The sequence below is a fragment of the Hippocampus comes genome, unplaced genomic scaffold (genome assembly GCF_001891065.2).
Source record: "Hippocampus comes isolate QL1 unplaced genomic scaffold, H_comes_QL1_v1.1 scaffold93, whole genome shotgun sequence".
NCBI lineage: Eukaryota > Metazoa > Chordata > Actinopteri > Syngnathiformes > Syngnathidae > Hippocampus > Hippocampus comes.
In genome coordinates this window covers 337,796-355,071 of record NW_017805481.1, presented here as the reverse complement: position 1 = coordinate 355,071, position 17,276 = coordinate 337,796, and the positions used below count along the sequence as shown (strand labels likewise).

Sequence of the window (17,276 nt, the reverse complement as noted above, 5' to 3'; positions counted from 1 at the left end):
TGCAGCGTTTGTCAATACAATCCGTTACTGCTTGGTGTCATTGTGCATTTTCAGATAGAACCGAAGCAAAAAAAAAAAAAGGATTCAAGTCGCTTCTGATGAAAGCATTTGAAGTCATTGATAAAAGTACAGTCAAACCTCGGTTTTCGAATGTCTCGGTTCTCGACCAATTCATTTTTCGACCAAAAATTTCGAGTTTTTTATGCCTTGGATGATGAACAAATTTCAGTTCTCGAACAAACTGAGCACACTTGAATGCACCACTTGACTCCTCTCGCCTTCCTTACACGAGGAAGTGACGCTTCCTCGTGTCGCCTTCCATTGTGAGCAGACGTGTTCAATAAACATTTTTTTTTCTTTTTAAAAAGAGCGTGGCTTCGGTTTTCGAACAGCCTTCTGGAACGGATTATGAACGAAAACCGAGGTTTGACTGGACTAACTGTCATCGGGACAATTAGCTCCCCGCCATTTATTTACAAATCACATCCTAGTTTTCTGTACAAAAGACAGCCTAGCCCCTTACAAACTGGCAACGAACACCCTTTAACTTGCTCGGTTACCTGTTTGCAAGGTACCGATGCGGGATGAAGTCGGCGTGGGAATTAGCCGGCTTGCGAGGTAGTATCAGAGGCGTAACGGAACGGGCTGATCGGCGCTAGATCGAAAGGAGAGTATGTCCAAGCCCCCTTTTGTCGTGCTGACATCACATATCTTGATGCCAGAAGCTGCCCTGGACATACTCCCAACATCTTACTGCTTTGAGCAACAACTGAACGGAACAGGCAAATAAATGCGGGCTTTACGGTCACGCCTCTGACGTGCAAATTTACTGGGACTGCGGTGTGGAAGCAGCTAGTGGAGATTGTAGTGCTTGTCGTTTGATAGTTCACATAATATGGAAAATCTCGCGCCCTGGAAAAGTTTGTTTGAATTGTCCTGTACCAAGGCAGCGGCTTCTCTCGGTGCTGATGTCGTTAAGCCATCAATATGGACTTAACATTGTCTATGTACACTCACTGGCCATATTAGGCACATCGGCACAATTTAGTAAAATCTCTACAACTTCTGGCAAAGAATCTCTTTGAGCAGAGAGTGAGCCCTGAGCGAGAAAAGTCACACCCTCTTCATCTCGGTAACATCCCGAGGTTTCCGTTTTCACATAATCCGCTGTCAGCTTTTGAAAACATGACTGCTTTGTCTAAGGACACGTTATCGCAATTGTCAAAACGGCTCAAATCGTCAAAAATCAGACAAACATCAAGTGTGCCCCCCGCGACTAACATATATACACAATCATGTGGCGTCACGGCTCGCGTCAGTAGAGCTGGCCGTTGATCTGCTGTAGCACGCCGACGACAAATTCCTTCAGCATCTACAGCGGAAAAGAAGGCAAAAAAAATAAAAACATAAAACGCCAAATTTTGAGCGGAGCGGGCGCATGCGGTAGAAGTACCAGTGGCTTGCAGCGCTCCTCGATCCAGTTGATCACGGTGGCCGACAGTTCCTGGAAGCTATTGACGGACACTGAGCTGCTGAAGGAGTAAAAAAGCGAGTCCATGATGCTTTGGAAGATGTTGAACTTGATCTGGTCCGACACCTGGTTCGCACCCTGCTGCGGATGGCTCTGGTACGCCTTCACAATCTGCTCATAATTCCTATGAGGTGAAGATATGTGACAATGTCACCCATGTTTTCGCACGATACAAATAACATTGTTTCATAAACGCCCCTAAGAGTCGCCTTCCCCCTCGCGTGCAATTAGCCGACAACAAAACCACCACAAACTGCCTACCCCGACGACTCACGTTTTCATGATCTTCAGCGCGGTCACTTCTTTCCTTAGGCGGGAAACTTCCTCCTCCTGCTTTTTCTTCTCCTTGTGAAGAAACTTGATGTATTCGATGGCTGCAAACAGAAACGGTTGTGTCGTCGTTACGTTTGCCGGATGCGCCTGCAAAGGCCTTTTTCAGACTGTGTTTGGTTTTCTTGGCATTTGCTGCAGTGCTGCGCGTAAAAAAACGGCAGTGTCCCGGGGCGCTTTTCACGCTGGTTTCGTCGAAAAGCAGACCGCACCTCGGCAATTTGTATTTGTCATTACGGTAAAAGAGAGTATCTTGAGGAGGAAGAGGGAAACTGACAACATCGGTGCTCAGCTGTGGTCACGTTCTTCATCGTTGACCTTTTCAGATCTAATATTCCTTTCGCGTCGTGCTAAATTACAGCATGCTGATATTTTACACTTTTTTCCCCCCGTCGTGGTTTGTTTATGATGCTACAACCTGCAAGGAGCTTCGCCCCAACATGCAGCCAGCTGGTGTTCCCTCAGCAAGGAATGCATCCCGACAGGCATTGAGGGGGAGGGACGACAGCTTGCGTTAAAACCAAGTAATGTGACCAGAAGAATGAGTGGGACAGGAGATTGTATGTTTACTTCCATTTTTCAGTATGGTACTCCGCTAACTCTTCGGATGTTTTAGCCTTGTTGACATGTCGGCTTCAAAACAATGTTTGCGATAAGGTTTGTGGTGTCTTACTCTTCTGCAGGATGGTGGCCTTGCTGATCTTCTGAGCTCCCACAGCAAATTCAGACTGCAGGCAAGTCGGAACAACAGACTGCAGGTCATCATAGCCTTTCTGCAGAGGGAGATTAAGCGGCGTCAAATCTCAGGACACAACAGTAACTCAAATGTAGTCCGAGTCTGAGAACATTTCTCACCTTGATGGCGTCACGCCGCTTCTGCTCGGCCTGCGTGTGCGCTTGCCTCCGCCGATCTTTGCAGGAATTCTTGTATAACGTCTCATGCCTGCAGTCGCTATCCTCATCATCTGTTGTCATATCAGATAACCGCACAGCGGGTTTACATAGTTTCCCTTCTATTATTTAAAACATGAATTGTCCCATTAAATAACCCGGAGTAGCCTCTGAACTTCTTTCCTGCCGCTTACACGTCAACTGTAATTTTAGAAAATCCCAAACAAACTATTTTCATGTCACAAGTAAACTAATTCAACAAAATACATCAGATAAACCATGAAAAAAAATCATTTCTATTTGGGGATACCTCAGAGAAAGCCCTTGACAGGAAACACACCTGTGTTTGGTACTGAGGAGGCACTTGTTGAGCTGATACTGTTGGCCCTGGACACCAGGCTCCCCGTCCTGGCCGCATCGGCAAAGAGAACTGCAACAAAGCACATTGTTCAATGTTCATCATCGGCTTCTCCATGTGGGCAAGACATGGGGAGCGTCAAACTCACCAGGGTCAAAGACGCCATCGCCGAACGCCACGTCTGAGTGCTGAACCGTCACCGGGCAACAGAAGACAGAGAGAAGGAAAAAAGGGACAATAGTAAGATGAAGTACAAGAGCTGGCCTACATGAGGACAATAACACTCAAAACACCCACTGAGCACTAGTTTGATTACTTCTATTCACGCACGCACAAGACCGCAATCACCGCTGTTTGCCGCTTAAACCAGGACACCGCCACACAATAGTCACCCAACTTGTGCCCAACACTGCTAAGGGAAGCCAAATGAAGAAAATGTCCTCTTTAAATTTTTTTTTTTTAAAAAATCAATAAAAGGCAGGAAAAGATGTGTTTGTTTACTGCACATTCTAAAAGAGTTGCCTAGATAGCTTACATGTCAGTTGTGGCTTAAAGCAACAAAAGCAGCATGTTTGTTTTGGAGACAAATGGCAACAGACTAACAATTACAAAAATAATACAAGCATTTTACAAATTTCTACACCATTAATTGAAAAACACAATGAAGGAGTTTTGAATATAAGTATTTATTTATTTATTTATTTTAATAGCAGTATCTTCATGTGCCCTGCGATTGGCTGGCGACCCGTTCAGGGTGTTTATGCTTCTATCCTGAAAGTCAGCCGTGACACATCGATTAAAAAAATATTAATACATTTAAAAATAACAGAAACACACCTTTTAAAAATGTATTTAAAAGTAATCACCATGAAATCAACATAATCATGAAAAACAAATACAACGACAAAACATTATATGTGTAATAAATGATGTATATTACATGTTTCCTTCATGACGAGCCATATTTCCATTGATAGTGAGAGTGATGTTACAACTCTGATGGACATCAACAATATCGTTTTTTTTAATGAACTGGGATGTTAACAAAAGTAGTAGTTTATTTACAAAGCATATTTTAACACACATCTGACACTAGACTCATTCAACAGTTCCATAACTCGCTGACTGCAAATTGATTAAAAAATCCAAAACTTACTTCACAAAAACACTTTCCAAAGTAGAAAACAACAACAACAATCAAAAAACAGTTCTCCTTTTAGATGAAATTAAATTAAAACACTGACTGCCCAAAACGGCGTTTATTGCAGGCTTGCGATAGCAGACACGCACACAAAAGCCTCACAACTACACTCACTTGACAAGCAAGACAACAAAGCTCGAGTCACTGACAGCCAGTGCGGCCGAAAGTGAACCGACGCACGACGGCTTACATGTGGCTGATGTCACAAAAGACTTGTAACAAGACAAAAAAAGATGATGTTTGTTACGAACACACGACTCGAGTTTACCTTGCCGTGGTCCTCGGGCGACGTTGTCGGATCCGCCATTTTGGATGACCGTAATAACGTTGGTGCGTTCGCGGTCCTTCTGGGAAACTTTGCATGCACCCAGAGCTAAAACGACTCCCTCCGCTATCAAAACGCAGTACAAGATCAGCTGGCAAAGTAAGAAGTGCTGTCTTTAAATGGTCGTGAAACATTCGCTTGAACAGAATGCCGGCTTTTATTGTCAACGTCAAGGCATTGTGACTGACTCATGTGGGTGTTTGTTCTATTTTTTTTTTACAAGCACCCCTCAAATGTCACAGGCCGGGATGCAATAATCCATTTAAACCACACGGTGTCGGTGTTTCTCTATTGGATCACTTGACTGGCCTCCAAGCAAGCTGGCCTCCCTCAAAGGGTAAAGATCAAACCCAAGAGTGGCTTCAAGTGAAAAGTAGCCAGTCTATGTGATACAAAAAGCCCATGTCATCTTTAACCTCATACACCTACATCCACCCTAACAGTTTCTACCACAATCCTCACCCCGTGTGTGCGCTCCACCCTGTGTTCGTTGCGTGGTCGCCATGTACAGGAAGTTACCCTTCTGCTTTTCTGTTTGTGCGGTTTCTGCCTTTCTGCCTCTCAGAGTGTGTCGCCTTCCGCTCAGAACCCGCACTCAGAGCTCTTCTCGAGGTGTTGTTCTTCCATCCTTAACCACCTCGCGATGCAGACCCTCTCTCCACAAGGCCTCATCTAGGCCTACGCGCTCTTTCAGGGTGAGCACGGCCCGCTCTGGTATGTGCTGATTTCTCGGGAAAAGTTGTTTGTGCACGGCTTTCCTCCTGGATTACTTGTGGAGATTAGTGATGGGGAATGCCGGGGGCTCGGAGCAGGAGTCACTGCCCGACGGCCGCGAGTCCAGGAGCTCGGTGGGCACGGCGTCCGTCATGAGCGAGCCCGGCGCCCCGACGCTGCCCAAGAAGCAGCCGGCTCCCAGCAAGCTGCCCTTGCCCGCCGAGGAAGAGCTGGAGGAGCGCTTCAATGTAGTGTTGGTGAGTGAAGAACAGGTTTTAAACTCACTGTAATAATCCCACTGAGGTTCCGACGCAGAATTAGGTACAAATCACTTGTTTTGGAGTAAATTAACAATTTCAAATGTTTACAATGTACAGGGCAGTGCAAAAGTAGGTATGTATTTGCAAGACTTTTTGTAGAGTTCTTTATTATTTACCGTCTTTATTCGTGTCTATGTTTGTATTTACATACAAACACTCTAGGCACAGGCTAATGCAATAAGGATATCTTAATCTTAATGATTGGGATAGGTATACGATGGGGAAAAAGAAGCAGCAACAGAAACTTATAACAATACAGACAAAAATATGTGCTCGAGTTTAGAAACTAGGAAGAGGAATGTGGAAATGCTAAAGGCCATGTGAGCACGCAGCATGAGACCTTAATGGTCATTTGTATGTTACTCATTTTAACTCTTAAGAAAGCTGTCTTTTACGCTCCTACAGTATTACGGATTACAATTGCATGTAGGGCCAAAATAAACGGTTCATGGGCTATATAAAGCCTAAAAACCGTGAATTACCCACAGCACTTCAGAGATCAAAACAATAAAAAAATGAAATGAAATGTAAAAAAGCAACAAGTTTGGCACCACGACTTGGTATGGCATGCGTGCAGGCCCTAAAGAGGAAGTGGGGCAACACACCACCGCCACAGACCAGAAGACCGGAAAGCAGCATGCTTTCAACACGCTGCACTCGAGATGTGTCTATTTTCATCATTCACTATGATCTCGTGACTTTTGAGTTTATAAGCGATTATATTCGGTTCAAGTCGTAGGAAGTTGACATTCAAAACCGATCAGGTAGATTGATTTCTCCCAGCCGATTGCTGAAGAAATTACTTTTGGAAACAAATAACTTAGTTCTACTTGTTATGTAAAATTTTTAGTACCAAATAAACAATACTAACGGTACTACTATTACTACTAGTGATTATCATTATTATAATTATTATTTTATTGTTGTTATTAATGTATTTCATGCCATCACATGAGTATAAAAATGTACTTTTGCATTGTTTTTATTCCCTGAACACATTGTTTTCTGCTCTCCAATATTTTTCTTTTGAGAATTAGCAGGTAGAGTACTGTAGTTTCAAGCGTGTGTGTGTGTGTGTGTGTGTGTGTGTGTGTGTGTGTGTGTGTGTGTGTGTGTGTGTGTGTGTGTGTGTGTGTGTCCTGTGTGTTGACACATGGGCCTTTACATTTTTAACACAATTTCCCGCTTTAGGAGAAGTGGAATAAACAATGCATTTTTTTTTCCATTTGCTGGCCGCACCCTCTCAGCCATTGAGTATGACGTCAATTCCTGTCTGAGCCAAACTATTTAGGAGGAAGTGCAATGAACAGAAGCTTCGTGTTTAGCAAACAAGCAACGAGCACGTGTTTGTCGCGTCTAAGAGCGAGCGCCTACCTGAACTTGGCTCATTTTTTTGGGTGGTCAAGGGTTCGTCTTGCTCATTTAACTGTCAAACCACAATGAAAGCGAGAGAAAAGACGCCAGCTTGACAGAAAAGATGCGTATGAGGCCTTCACTCACCAGGTCCTTAAGTACGCTGCAATAAACAAAAGAAAAGTTAGGAGTGACTCAAATCAAAGCATACTTTGAATTTGTTGGATGATGTTGTGGATAAATATAATTGACCAATGACAACATAAGTAAATAAATACATTTTTTATACTGTTCACTGAAATTAACTTGCTAGCTAATTACAGTAATTAACTAAAAATGTCTGTTAAAGGAGAAGTCAAGACGAAAAAAAAATCTTCCCAATATGTTTTATGCAACCCCCACTAGTCTAAACATGGTATTCTAATTAATACTGCGTTTGTGGAATATGAATTAAGGAGAAAAATCTACCTGTTTATAACCCATCTCAAGAAGCGGCCATTTTGTCCTGTGCTTCCATTTGCATTTGCTGTCAACTCAGGGTAAGGGCTCAGCTAATGACTGCCACAGCACCTGTTTGCTGGGATTGGTCATGTGACGGTCACCCTTTGGCACTGTGTTGTCATTTTCGGTCGACGGCAAGAGGCAGTACGGAACAAAATGGCCGCCCCCTGAGATGGTTATAAACAGGGAGATTTTTCTCCTTGATTCATTTTCTACATACGCAATATCAATCTGTGTTTAGAAATAAAGACAACGTCCTTGGCAGAGCTAAAAAAAAGAGTAAAGCTTTAAAGTACTGGATTTAGTGCGAATGGTGTTGTGTGCATTTTTTTTCTCAGAAAAAACAGTTTGGTCACAAAACATCTCTGATATTACCAAATAAAAGAGGTAAAAAATCTTTGGGTTAGTAATAAGAATGTTACTGTATTTCAGAGCTACATGAACCTGCCACCAGATAAACTGCAGCTCTTGAGTCAGTATGACAACGACAAGAAATGGGAGCTAGTCTGTGACCAGGTACGTTGTTTTATTTTACATATTGTAATTTTAAATATAATTTATTTTAGGCTAAATATTTTAAATTGTGTTTAATTGAATTAGATTTTATTTACATTTTATTTTTATTTTCAATTTAAATTTTAGCATGTTCGCATTTTATTTCAAATTTCAAATGTAATTTCAAAATGCATTCCCCTTTTATTTTTAATTGCACGACACTTTTATTTTTGTAGATATAATTTTTACCTTTTTTAAAAATGGATTGAGATTTTCATTTTCAAGAAGTTGATTTGACAAAGCGTGCAGGTTGTGAAACATCCTGGACCCGTGCCTATACATAGCACACATATGTGATTAAGCACAATGATAAAACCGCAAAGGCGTCGGCATGGCAACAGTGTCGGACGATGGCACACATTGATTAGTCTGTGTTGCCGTGTGTTAGTGTGTGTCGTTCAGATCACTCCTCTCTGCTATCTCAGGAACGCTTCCAGGTGAAAAGTCCTCCGTCCACGTACCCAGCAAAGATCCGGAGCTTCTACCAGGACCAAGTGGTGGTGGCTCGCCGGGTCAGTAAACTTGATCATCCCTCATCTCGATTGTACTATGTAGTGGAGCCCAACCGATGAATCGGCCGATATTAGCCTGTTTCAGATCGGCAAATATTTGCAGATTATTATTGGAGATTTTGGACAATTGTTTAATTGCTTTTTAAAATCACATTAACACATTACAACATAAGACAAAGAATTCCCCCCCCCCCTCCCCAAAGTAAAAAACTTGCCCGATTTATCCTCTCCGCAAATTGTGTTATGTAACGTTATGTTATTTATGATTTTAATGATTTAAATGCTCTGCTGGTGCTTGTTCATCAGAAGAAAAAAATCCAAGATGCCACCAAGGTCCTCAAGGATTTGGAAATATCCCTGCGCACCAACCACATCGGGTGAGGAACATGAATTCACCCCAAATAAGTGAATGCATTCCGAATCTATAACTGTTTGAAATGTAATCATCTCCTGGGACGACTTTGTGTCTTACAGTTGGGCTCAAGAGTTCCTCAATGAGCAGAATAAAGGTCTGGATGTGTTGGTGGAGTATTTGTCTCAGGCCCAGTGCGACGCCCCGTGAGTAGCGCAGCGGCAATAGCTCGAAAAGCTTTCCGATATTCCCCCAGCCATCCACCAAAGTCACCTCAGATATGGCATTTCTCCTGCAGGTTTGACGTGGAGAACGAGAACGGCGGCACCCTGAGCGACAGATCGAGGCCTGTCAATGGGAGGTCCATTGAGGACTTGACCAAGATCGGTGGCGGCGGCGGCGGCGGTGGCGGCGGCGGTGGTGGCGGCGGCTCGCACTCGCACGGGGTGACCCGAGCGGCACGAGCGTTCACAGTGAGGTTAGAATGTCTCTACAAAATCGGGGTTATCTTTTGCATTGATGGTCCACCGCGGACTGACGCTTATGCTGTCATCATGAACAGAATCAGCTCCACTATTGGGAACAAGATGCTCAAGAAGTCTCATTCACCAAGTCACAGAGATGACGTGCACGTGTGCATCATGTGCCTGAGGGCCATCATGAACTATCAGGTACCAAGGTTATTTCCGTTCATGAAAACGAATAAACTCACTCACAAATGAAGAAACACAAGAATGGCTGAAAACATCCTCATATTGTCCTATATCCGCTCTGGTCATGTTTTACCTTTTTGTTTCAGTCGGGTTTCAACCTGGTCATGACGCACCCGCGTTGCGTCAATGAGATCACGCTCAGTCTGAACAGCAGGAATCACAGGTGTGTGTGTGTGTGTGTGTGTGTGTGTGTGTGTGTGTGTGTGTGTGTGTGTGTGTGTGTGTACACGTACCTGTGACATCATCATCACTTTTGTCTTCGGCGACAGGACCAAGGCCCTGGTGCTGGAGCTGCTGGCTGCCGTCTGTCTGGTCAGAGGAGGACATGACATCATCCTGTCGGCCTTTGACAACTTCAGAGAGGTTCCGTATTAATAATCACATTCGTAGTAATAATAATGATAATAGATATCAGTAGACGTCACACTCCTTCTGTTACTTTGCTCGTGCACCCCATGTGGGCAAAAAGGTGTAATGCACATACAATATGAACATTTTTCTACATTTCACCAAAAAATTATATAGTATTATTATACAATATATGCTATATGTTACTGATATTTAAATAAAACTGCATATAATTGTGTTTTTTCCCCCTCCCTGTCAGGCAAGCAAAGAAAAGTATCGCTTTGAGAAGCTGATGGAGTATTTCGTCAATGACGATTGCAACATTGACTTCATGGTGGGTCCTGCATACGTTTTGTAGCGTGTAAAATTGTATAGTTATTTGAAAAAGGTGGTTACAAATGGAATCTCATCAATTTGCAGGTGGCCTGCATGCAGTTCATCAACATTGTGGTCCATTCCGTGGAGAACATGAACTTTCGCGTGCACCTGCAGTACGAGTTCACCAACTTGGGCTTGGACAAATATCTGGAAGTGAGATGACTTTGCCGTCGTACCTAATGAAGTGTCCCGTGAAAAGAGTTCACCGATACGCATCACGCGTATCGTCCGTGTATTTTAGAGTCTGCGGCAAACAGAGAGCGAGAAGCTCCAGGTGCAGATTCAGGCCTACCTGGACAACGTGCTGGACGTCGGTGCTCTATTGGAGGACGTCGAGAGCCGAGGCGGCGTTCTGGAGCACGTGGACCAGCTGCAGGACCACAACGTTCAGGTGGGCTACGTAGACCCAATGAGTGCAGCAGAGGTCGTGGATGTGTGCTCAGATGTTCCTTGCGCTGTCCTTTTCAGCTCAATGCTCAGCTCCAAGAGATGGAGTCTCAGAGTGCAGAGAAGATTTCCGAGCTCGAGACTCAACTCATGCAGGCCACCAAAGAGGCCGAGTTGCTCAAAGTATGTTTATTTACTCACCTGGAGAATGCAGTTTGTTGTTATTCAAATTATTCATTCCAGTCCAAGCTTCAGTGGGACGGCGTCACTGCCAAGGGGGGCGCCACCACATGCAATTCTGCGGGTGTCCCATAATAGGAGGGAAGGCGTCAATAGTGTTTTCCCATTCCAGGAAAGCCTGAGAGACTCGTGCTCTCAGGTGAGCACCTTGCAGCAGAGGGAACGGGAGAAGGAGCTGGACAGAGAGCGGGAGAAAGAGAGGGAACGTTTGAGCATGGCAGCTTCTCAGGCACCGTCTGAGCTGGAGCAGAAGATCCAAGAGCTGCAGGAGAAGGGTCTGATCTGCTTGACCAGGACCCCCTCGGGAGGTTTGGACATCAAAGTTGTGCCCATCACCGTGACCGATTACGTTTCGGCACCAACAACCCATGCCGAGGTGGCTTGTGCCACCTCAGATATAGATGATCCATCCATGATCCATCCCTCGGCTCCCTCGACTCCCTCGGCTCCCTCGGTTCCCTCGGTTCCCTCGGCTCCCTCGACTCCCTCGGCTCCCTCGACTCCCTCGACTCCCTCGGCACCTCCACCACCACCACCACCTTCTGGAAGAGAGCCACCACCACCACCACCTCCTGAACCTCTCGCCAAAGGAGGGCTGCTACCACCTCCTCCTCCGCCTCCTCCACTTGTTAGTGGAGGAGGGCCACCGCCACCTCCACCACCGCCTCCTCAATTTGCCGCCGGAGGAGGGCCACCACCACCGCCGCCACCTCCTCCTCCACCTGCCGCTGGAGAACGGCCACCACCTCCGCCGCCTCCACCTGGTGTTTCTCTTCCACCCCCTCCGGGAGCCCCCAGCATTCTGTCTGGTAGTGAGACTTTCTGAGTGGTGGAAGGATCTAGATCAAGATCTAAAATCCTAAAATGATAGTTACATGGTCTTCTTTGTGTCTCCTCAGGGATGAAAAGTAAGAAGACTATCCAGACTAAGTTCAGGATGCCGTTGTTGAACTGGCAGCCTCTAAAACCAAATCAGGTCACGGGAACTGTGTTTCATGAGCTGGATGATGAACAAGTCTTGGAGGTAATAGGACACACGTCGGACAGAGAGCTGTCTCTGGAGGTCTTGAGATGAGGGCACAAGGTTTATCGTTCTTCTACATCCATCCAGGAGCTGAACATGGAGATGTTTGAAGAACAATTCAAGACTAAGGCGCAAGGTAACCCGACAGACCTGATGAAGGTGAAAAAGAAGTTGGGGCCCAAGGCTCCCAGCAAGACATCTTTGATTGACCCAAACAAGGCCAAGAATTTGGCCATCACGTTACGGAAAGGCGGGATGACTCCTTCGCAAATCTGCACCGCCATCGAGACGTACGGACTGCCTAACTGACCTCCTTCATGACTTTGTGGAATTTTAAAGGAAAACAATCTTGTTGTCGTTTCCCTTTTACAGGTACGATCAGCAGTCCTTGTCCATTGACTTTCTAGAGCTATTGGAGCACTTTATACCCTCAGACTTTGAGATAAAGCTGCTGATCAACTACGAGAATGACGGCCGACCCCTCGAGGACTTGACGGATGAAGACCGCTTCATTTTGCGCTTCGGCAAGATCCCTCGCCTGAGCCAGCGGATTAACACGCTCACCTTCATGGGAAACTTTCCCGAGAGTGTCAAACGACTGCAGCCGGTGAGTCGAGCCTCATCCGAAAGTGTTGGAACAATGATTTGAGTATTTGTACTCTGCTACAGCAAATCAACTCCATCATCGCCGCGTCCATGTCCATCAAGTCTTCGGCCAAACTAAAGAAGATCTTAGAGGTCGGTCAAAGAGATTTAACCTTCTCATGAAGCCTTCAGACAGATCCTGACTTTGTCTTTTTTGCATTTAGATCGTTTTAGCGTTTGGCAACTACATGAACAGCAGCAAGAGAGGGGCAGCTTATGGCTTTAGACTGCAGAGTCTAGACCTTGTAAGTGGCTTCCCAAGAGCGTAATGGAGATCAGTGGTAGAAGGTTTTCAAGGAAAGATGTCAACTTCTGTTTGTCTCACAGCTACTTGAAACTAAGTCCACAGACCGCACGCAGACGCTGCTCCACTTCATTGCCAACATTGTCCATGAGAAGTACCCCGACTTGGCCAACTTCCACACGGAGCTCCACTTTGTGGACAAGGCAGCCCTTGGTACTTGCTCAGGCTTGCGTCTTTTGTGTGACACCAATGCGCCGACTCGAAAGTTCCTGTCTCTTTGCCAGTGTCCTTGGACAGCATCCTCCAGGATATCCGCTGCTTGGAGCGAGGGATGGAAATGACCAAGAAGGAGTTCATGATACAGGATGACAGCCCGGTCTTGAAGGAGTTCATCAAAAGCAACAGCGAGCCATTGGAGTCTCTGAAGAAAGACAGCAAGACTGCTCAGGTTTAGCCTCCAATGCCAACAAGTGAGCTTGTGCGTCAACCTGACCTCAACTTCTCCATTGCGTAGGAGGCTTACTGCTCGGTTGTGGAGTATTTCGGCGAGAACCCCAAAACCACGCAGCCGGCCATGTTCTTCCCACTCTTTGTACGCTTTATCAAAGCCTACAAGGTGAGAATATTGAGTGGGGTTGCGAACCAGTGGAACATCTGGACCCGATGATTCAGTTTTTTTTTTTTTTTTTGGGTGGCAGAAAGCAGAGCAAGACAATCAGCTGAAGAAGAAAATGGAGCTTGAGATGAGCCAAACTCAAGATAGCTCGCCAGCAAAGGCCGGAGGCCATAAGGTAAAATATTTGGGGTATAATAAGAACATGCATTTTAGATTAGGATTTTTGGCTACAGTGCAGAAATTCTCACATGGAACAGAGTAGGTAAGGTACAGCAAATATTATAAATCGATGCAGCTCGGTTTCTGGCTAGTGGACGATGTGACTGGCAAAGTGCTTTTGGGAGTATGTCAAACTTCATCACACAATATGGGAAGATCAATGCAGACAGAAAAAACATCGAGTTGCAAGCACAAATTTTTGGACTGTTCAAACTGTTGCAGTTAGTCTCCATACTTGATTTTCTAGCAAGAAAACAAGCCTGTGAACAGCACGGCTGACCTATTTGTTTGGGCTGGGTCATGTGATGTTTGAATTTTTTTTTCTGGGACTCGACTTTAACTCTTCCTGTGTCTTGATATCCTTTTAGGGTCCCCAGATGCCCAAGATGGACTTCATTGCCGAGCTGAAGAGGAAGCAGGTGCAACCTCAGGTGCGCGAGGGCAAGGACGGTGCTTTGGAGGATACTACGAGAATGACGGCCGACCCCTCGAGGACTTGACGGATGAAGACCGCTTCATTTTGCGCTTCGGCAAGATCCCTCGCCTGAGCCAGCGGATTAACACGCTCACCTTCATGGGAAACTTTCCCGAGAGTGTCAAACGACTGCAGCCGGTGAGTCGAGCCTCATCCGAAAGTGTTGGAACAATGATTTGAGTATTTGTACTCTGCTACAGCAAATCAACTCCATCATCGCCGCGTCCATGTCCATCAAGTCTTCGGCCAAACTAAAGAAGATCTTAGAGGTCGGTCAAAGAGATTTAACCTTCTCATGAAGCCTTCAGACAGATCCTGACTTTGTCTTTTTTGCATTTAGATCGTTTTAGCGTTTGGCAACTACATGAACAGCAGCAAGAGAGGGGCAGCTTATGGCTTTAGACTGCAGAGTCTAGACCTTGTAAGTGGCTTCCCAAGAGCGTAATGGAGATCAGTGGTAGAAGGTTTTCAAGGAAAGATGTCAACTTCTGTTTGTCTCACAGCTACTTGAAACTAAGTCCACAGACCGCACGCAGACGCTGCTCCACTTCATTGCCAACATTGTCCATGAGAAGTACCCCGACTTGGCCAACTTCCACACGGAGCTCCACTTTGTGGACAAGGCAGCCCTTGGTACTTGCTCAGGCTTGCGTCTTTTGTGTGACACCAATGCGCCGACTCGAAAGTTCCTGTCTCTTTGCCAGTGTCCTTGGACAGCATCCTCCAGGATATCCGCTGCTTGGAGCGAGGGATGGAAATGACCAAGAAGGAGTTCATGATACAGGATGACAGCCCGGTCTTGAAGGAGTTCATCAAAAGCAACAGCGAGCCATTGGAGTCTCTGAAGAAAGACAGCAAGACTGCTCAGGTTTAGCCTCCAATGCCAACAAGTGAGCTTGTGCGTCAACCTGACCTCAACTTCTCCATTGCGTAGGAGGCTTACTGCTCGGTTGTGGAGTATTTCGGCGAGAACCCCAAAACCACGCAGCCGGCCATGTTCTTCCCACTCTTTGTACGCTTTATCAAAGCCTACAAGGTGAGAATATTGAGTGGGGTTGCGAACCAGTGGAACATCTGGACCCGATGATTCAGTTTTTTTTTTTTTTTTTGGGTGGCAGAAAGCAGAGCAAGACAATCAGCTGAAGAAGAAAATGGAGCTTGAGATGAGCCAAACTCAAGATAGCTCGCCAGCAAAGGCCGGAGGCCATAAGGTAAAATATTTGGGGTATAATAAGAACATGCATTTTAGATTAGGATTTTTGGCTACAGTGCAGAAATTCTCACATGGAACAGAGTAGGTAAGGTACAGCAAATATTATAAATCGATGCAGCTCGGTTTCTGGCTAGTGGACGATGTGACTGGCAAAGTGCTTTTGGGAGTATGTCAAACTTCATCACACAATATGGGAAGATCAATGCAGACAGAAAAAACATCGAGTTGCAAGCACAAATTTTTGGACTGTTCAAACTGTTGCAGTTAGTCTCCATACTTGATTTTCTAGCAAGAAAACAAGCCTGTGAACAGCACGGCTGACCTATTTGTTTGGGCTGGGTCATGTGATGTTTGAATTTTTTTTTCTGGGACTCGACTTTAACTCTTCCTGTGTCTTGATATCCTTTTAGGGTCCCCAGATGCCCAAGATGGACTTCATTGCCGAGCTGAAGAGGAAGCAGGTGCAACCTCAGGTGCGCGAGGGCAAGGACGGTGCTTTGGAGGATATCATCACAGGTAAAACCATGTGACAAATGGACTTGTGTGTCAAGTGTTTGCGTGGTCATACCGTTGCCCTTAACTGTTGGTTCTCCACCTTCAGATCTAAGGAACACGCCATACCGCCGCACGGAGGGTCGCCGGGCAGCTCAACGCGCGGACACCTAAAAGAGACAACAACCTCAAGGCTGAAAGTGGATTGATACACAAGACGTCAACTTGAAATCTCCTGTCAGTAAAACAACAAGATGCTCTGTTGACATTTTAGCAGGAAGTTGCCTTGTAAATAAATACGTACATTAAAGATGTATTTTAATCCAAGAAATCACCGTACATTTTCAGATGTATGCCTGTATTGTTCTTTATAAAATAATAAAAAAAAAAACTTTTTTAAATTTGAAAAGCTCATTCAGTATTTTTGTGACTTTACACAGGCAGGGCCATACATTCGAGGCAAACATAAATTTATCTGCTTGTGCCACCCAGTCATACATCATCAAAATTACATTGGACCAGCCGCACCACAATTTTGACGTGATCTGAGCAGTCTTAACGACAGACTGACTTTCCGCCACCAAATTATGATTCCGCTGTGTGTATCGTAAAGGACACACCCTAGTTACTTTGGAACGCCCAGAATGACGCAGCGTTGTCTGTCAAATTGGCAAACAGGAAATTGGCACGAAAGTCAGGATACGCCAGCGTTTCCGCGTGCACCTTCGATGAACACAGAGGCCCTTGGTGTTACAGTAACACTCCCATTACACATACAGCACATTTGACAATAAAGTTCGATCCAATCCAATACAAAATGAATAAGTCATACTATCGACATCGCAGCCACGGGTAATATTTACAGTGCTAATGCTAGCTTAATCTTGTTAGCACTGCTATTTTGTTAAAAGCGAGATTGTCTGACATTGCAGCCACGGGTGATATTTACAGAGCTAATGCTAGCTTAATCTTGTTAGCACTGGTATTTTGTTAAAAGCGAGATTATCCGATATCATTTCCCCTTTAAACATTGCAAATTTACACCTTTAACCCTTTCGCGGACAGGGGTTACTACAGCTTACCATGTTATCAGGTTACAGGGTGCGTGAAAGGGTTGACATGATGTCTTGTTTTTGTTGTATTCTTGGCCCTTGCTAAGAGACAAGAAATCCACGGAGAATCGGGGGAACTGTACAAGAGGAGCTGCACTTTATTGGACAAACAATCACAGCAAATTATGTACAAAACATTTTGTCACACACATTTCCTCACGTAATGTCATCCACGCTAATAAATGAAGTCCAGAATCATTAGTCTTTTTTTTTTAATAAATTGATAG

General features: G+C 45.0%; 2 protein-coding genes across 6 annotated transcripts; one reads left to right on the top strand and one right to left on the bottom strand.

The window, feature by feature from the left end:
* Nucleotides 1-447: 447 nt before the first annotated feature.
* On the bottom strand, nt 448-4,709 carry mlx (MAX dimerization protein MLX). The gene is made up of 8 exons (XM_019875768.1): nt 4,580-4,709; nt 3,259-3,298; nt 3,093-3,182; nt 2,717-2,826; nt 2,535-2,634; nt 1,806-1,905; nt 1,454-1,655; nt 448-1,372 (listed from the first exon to the last, which is right to left on the bottom strand). Exons 1-8 carry the CDS (start codon nt 4,616-4,618, stop codon nt 1,316-1,318), a joined length of 738 nt encoding a protein of 245 aa, XP_019731327.1. The 5' UTR covers nt 4,619-4,709; the 3' UTR covers nt 448-1,315.
* fmnl1a (formin-like 1a) lies at nt 4,656-16,346 on the top strand. 5 transcript variants are annotated; one of them, XM_019875741.1, is made up of 28 exons: nt 4,656-4,735; nt 4,860-4,973; nt 5,202-5,607; nt 7,957-8,040; nt 8,505-8,591; nt 8,898-8,968; nt 9,066-9,149; nt 9,242-9,421; nt 9,506-9,614; nt 9,743-9,819; nt 9,926-10,019; nt 10,264-10,338; nt 10,425-10,535; nt 10,624-10,773; nt 10,851-10,952; nt 11,122-11,818; nt 11,909-12,033; nt 12,121-12,323; nt 12,406-12,520; nt 14,251-14,370; nt 14,433-14,501; nt 14,573-14,653; nt 14,736-14,865; nt 14,937-15,100; nt 15,167-15,268; nt 15,351-15,443; nt 15,856-15,961; nt 16,047-16,346. In XM_019875741.1, exons 3-28 carry the CDS (start codon nt 5,422-5,424, stop codon nt 16,109-16,111), a joined length of 3,480 nt encoding a protein of 1,159 aa, XP_019731300.1. In that variant the 5' UTR covers nt 4,656-4,735; nt 4,860-4,973; nt 5,202-5,421; the 3' UTR covers nt 16,112-16,346. The 5 variants fall into 5 exon arrangements, with proteins under 5 accessions (XP_019731300.1, XP_019731298.1, XP_019731303.1 ...); XM_019875739.1 differs by having other exon boundaries at nt 11,122-11,821; XM_019875744.1 differs by lacking the exons at nt 14,433-14,501; nt 14,573-14,653; nt 14,736-14,865; ... (3 more) ...; nt 15,856-15,961; nt 16,047-16,346 and adding exons at nt 12,703-12,771; nt 12,843-12,923; nt 13,006-13,135; ... (1 more) ...; nt 13,437-13,538; nt 13,621-13,713 and having other exon boundaries at nt 12,406-12,640; nt 14,126-14,364.
* The last annotated feature ends 930 nt before the right edge of the window (nt 16,347-17,276 follow it).

Coding starts and splice junctions, on each gene's coding strand:
- mlx (XM_019875768.1), bottom strand. CDS start 4,618: ATGGCGGATCCGACAACGTCGCCCGAGGACCACGGCAAG. Junction 3,299..4,579: donor CGCCCGAGGACCACGGCAAG/GTAAACTCGAGT, acceptor GTGACGGTTCAG/CACTCAGACGTGGCGTTCGG. Junction 3,183..3,258: donor CGATGGCGTCTTTGACCCTG/GTGAGTTTGACG, acceptor GCTTTGTTGCAG/TTCTCTTTGCCGATGCGGCC.
- fmnl1a (XM_019875739.1), top strand. CDS start 5,422: ATGGGGAATGCCGGGGGCTCGGAGCAGGAGTCACTGCCCGACGGCCGC. Junction 8,041..8,504: donor GGGAGCTAGTCTGTGACCAG/GTACGTTGTTTT, acceptor CTGCTATCTCAG/GAACGCTTCCAGGTGAAAAG. Junction 15,962..16,046: donor TTTGGAGGATATCATCACAG/GTAAAACCATGT, acceptor CTCCACCTTCAG/ATCTAAGGAACACGCCATAC.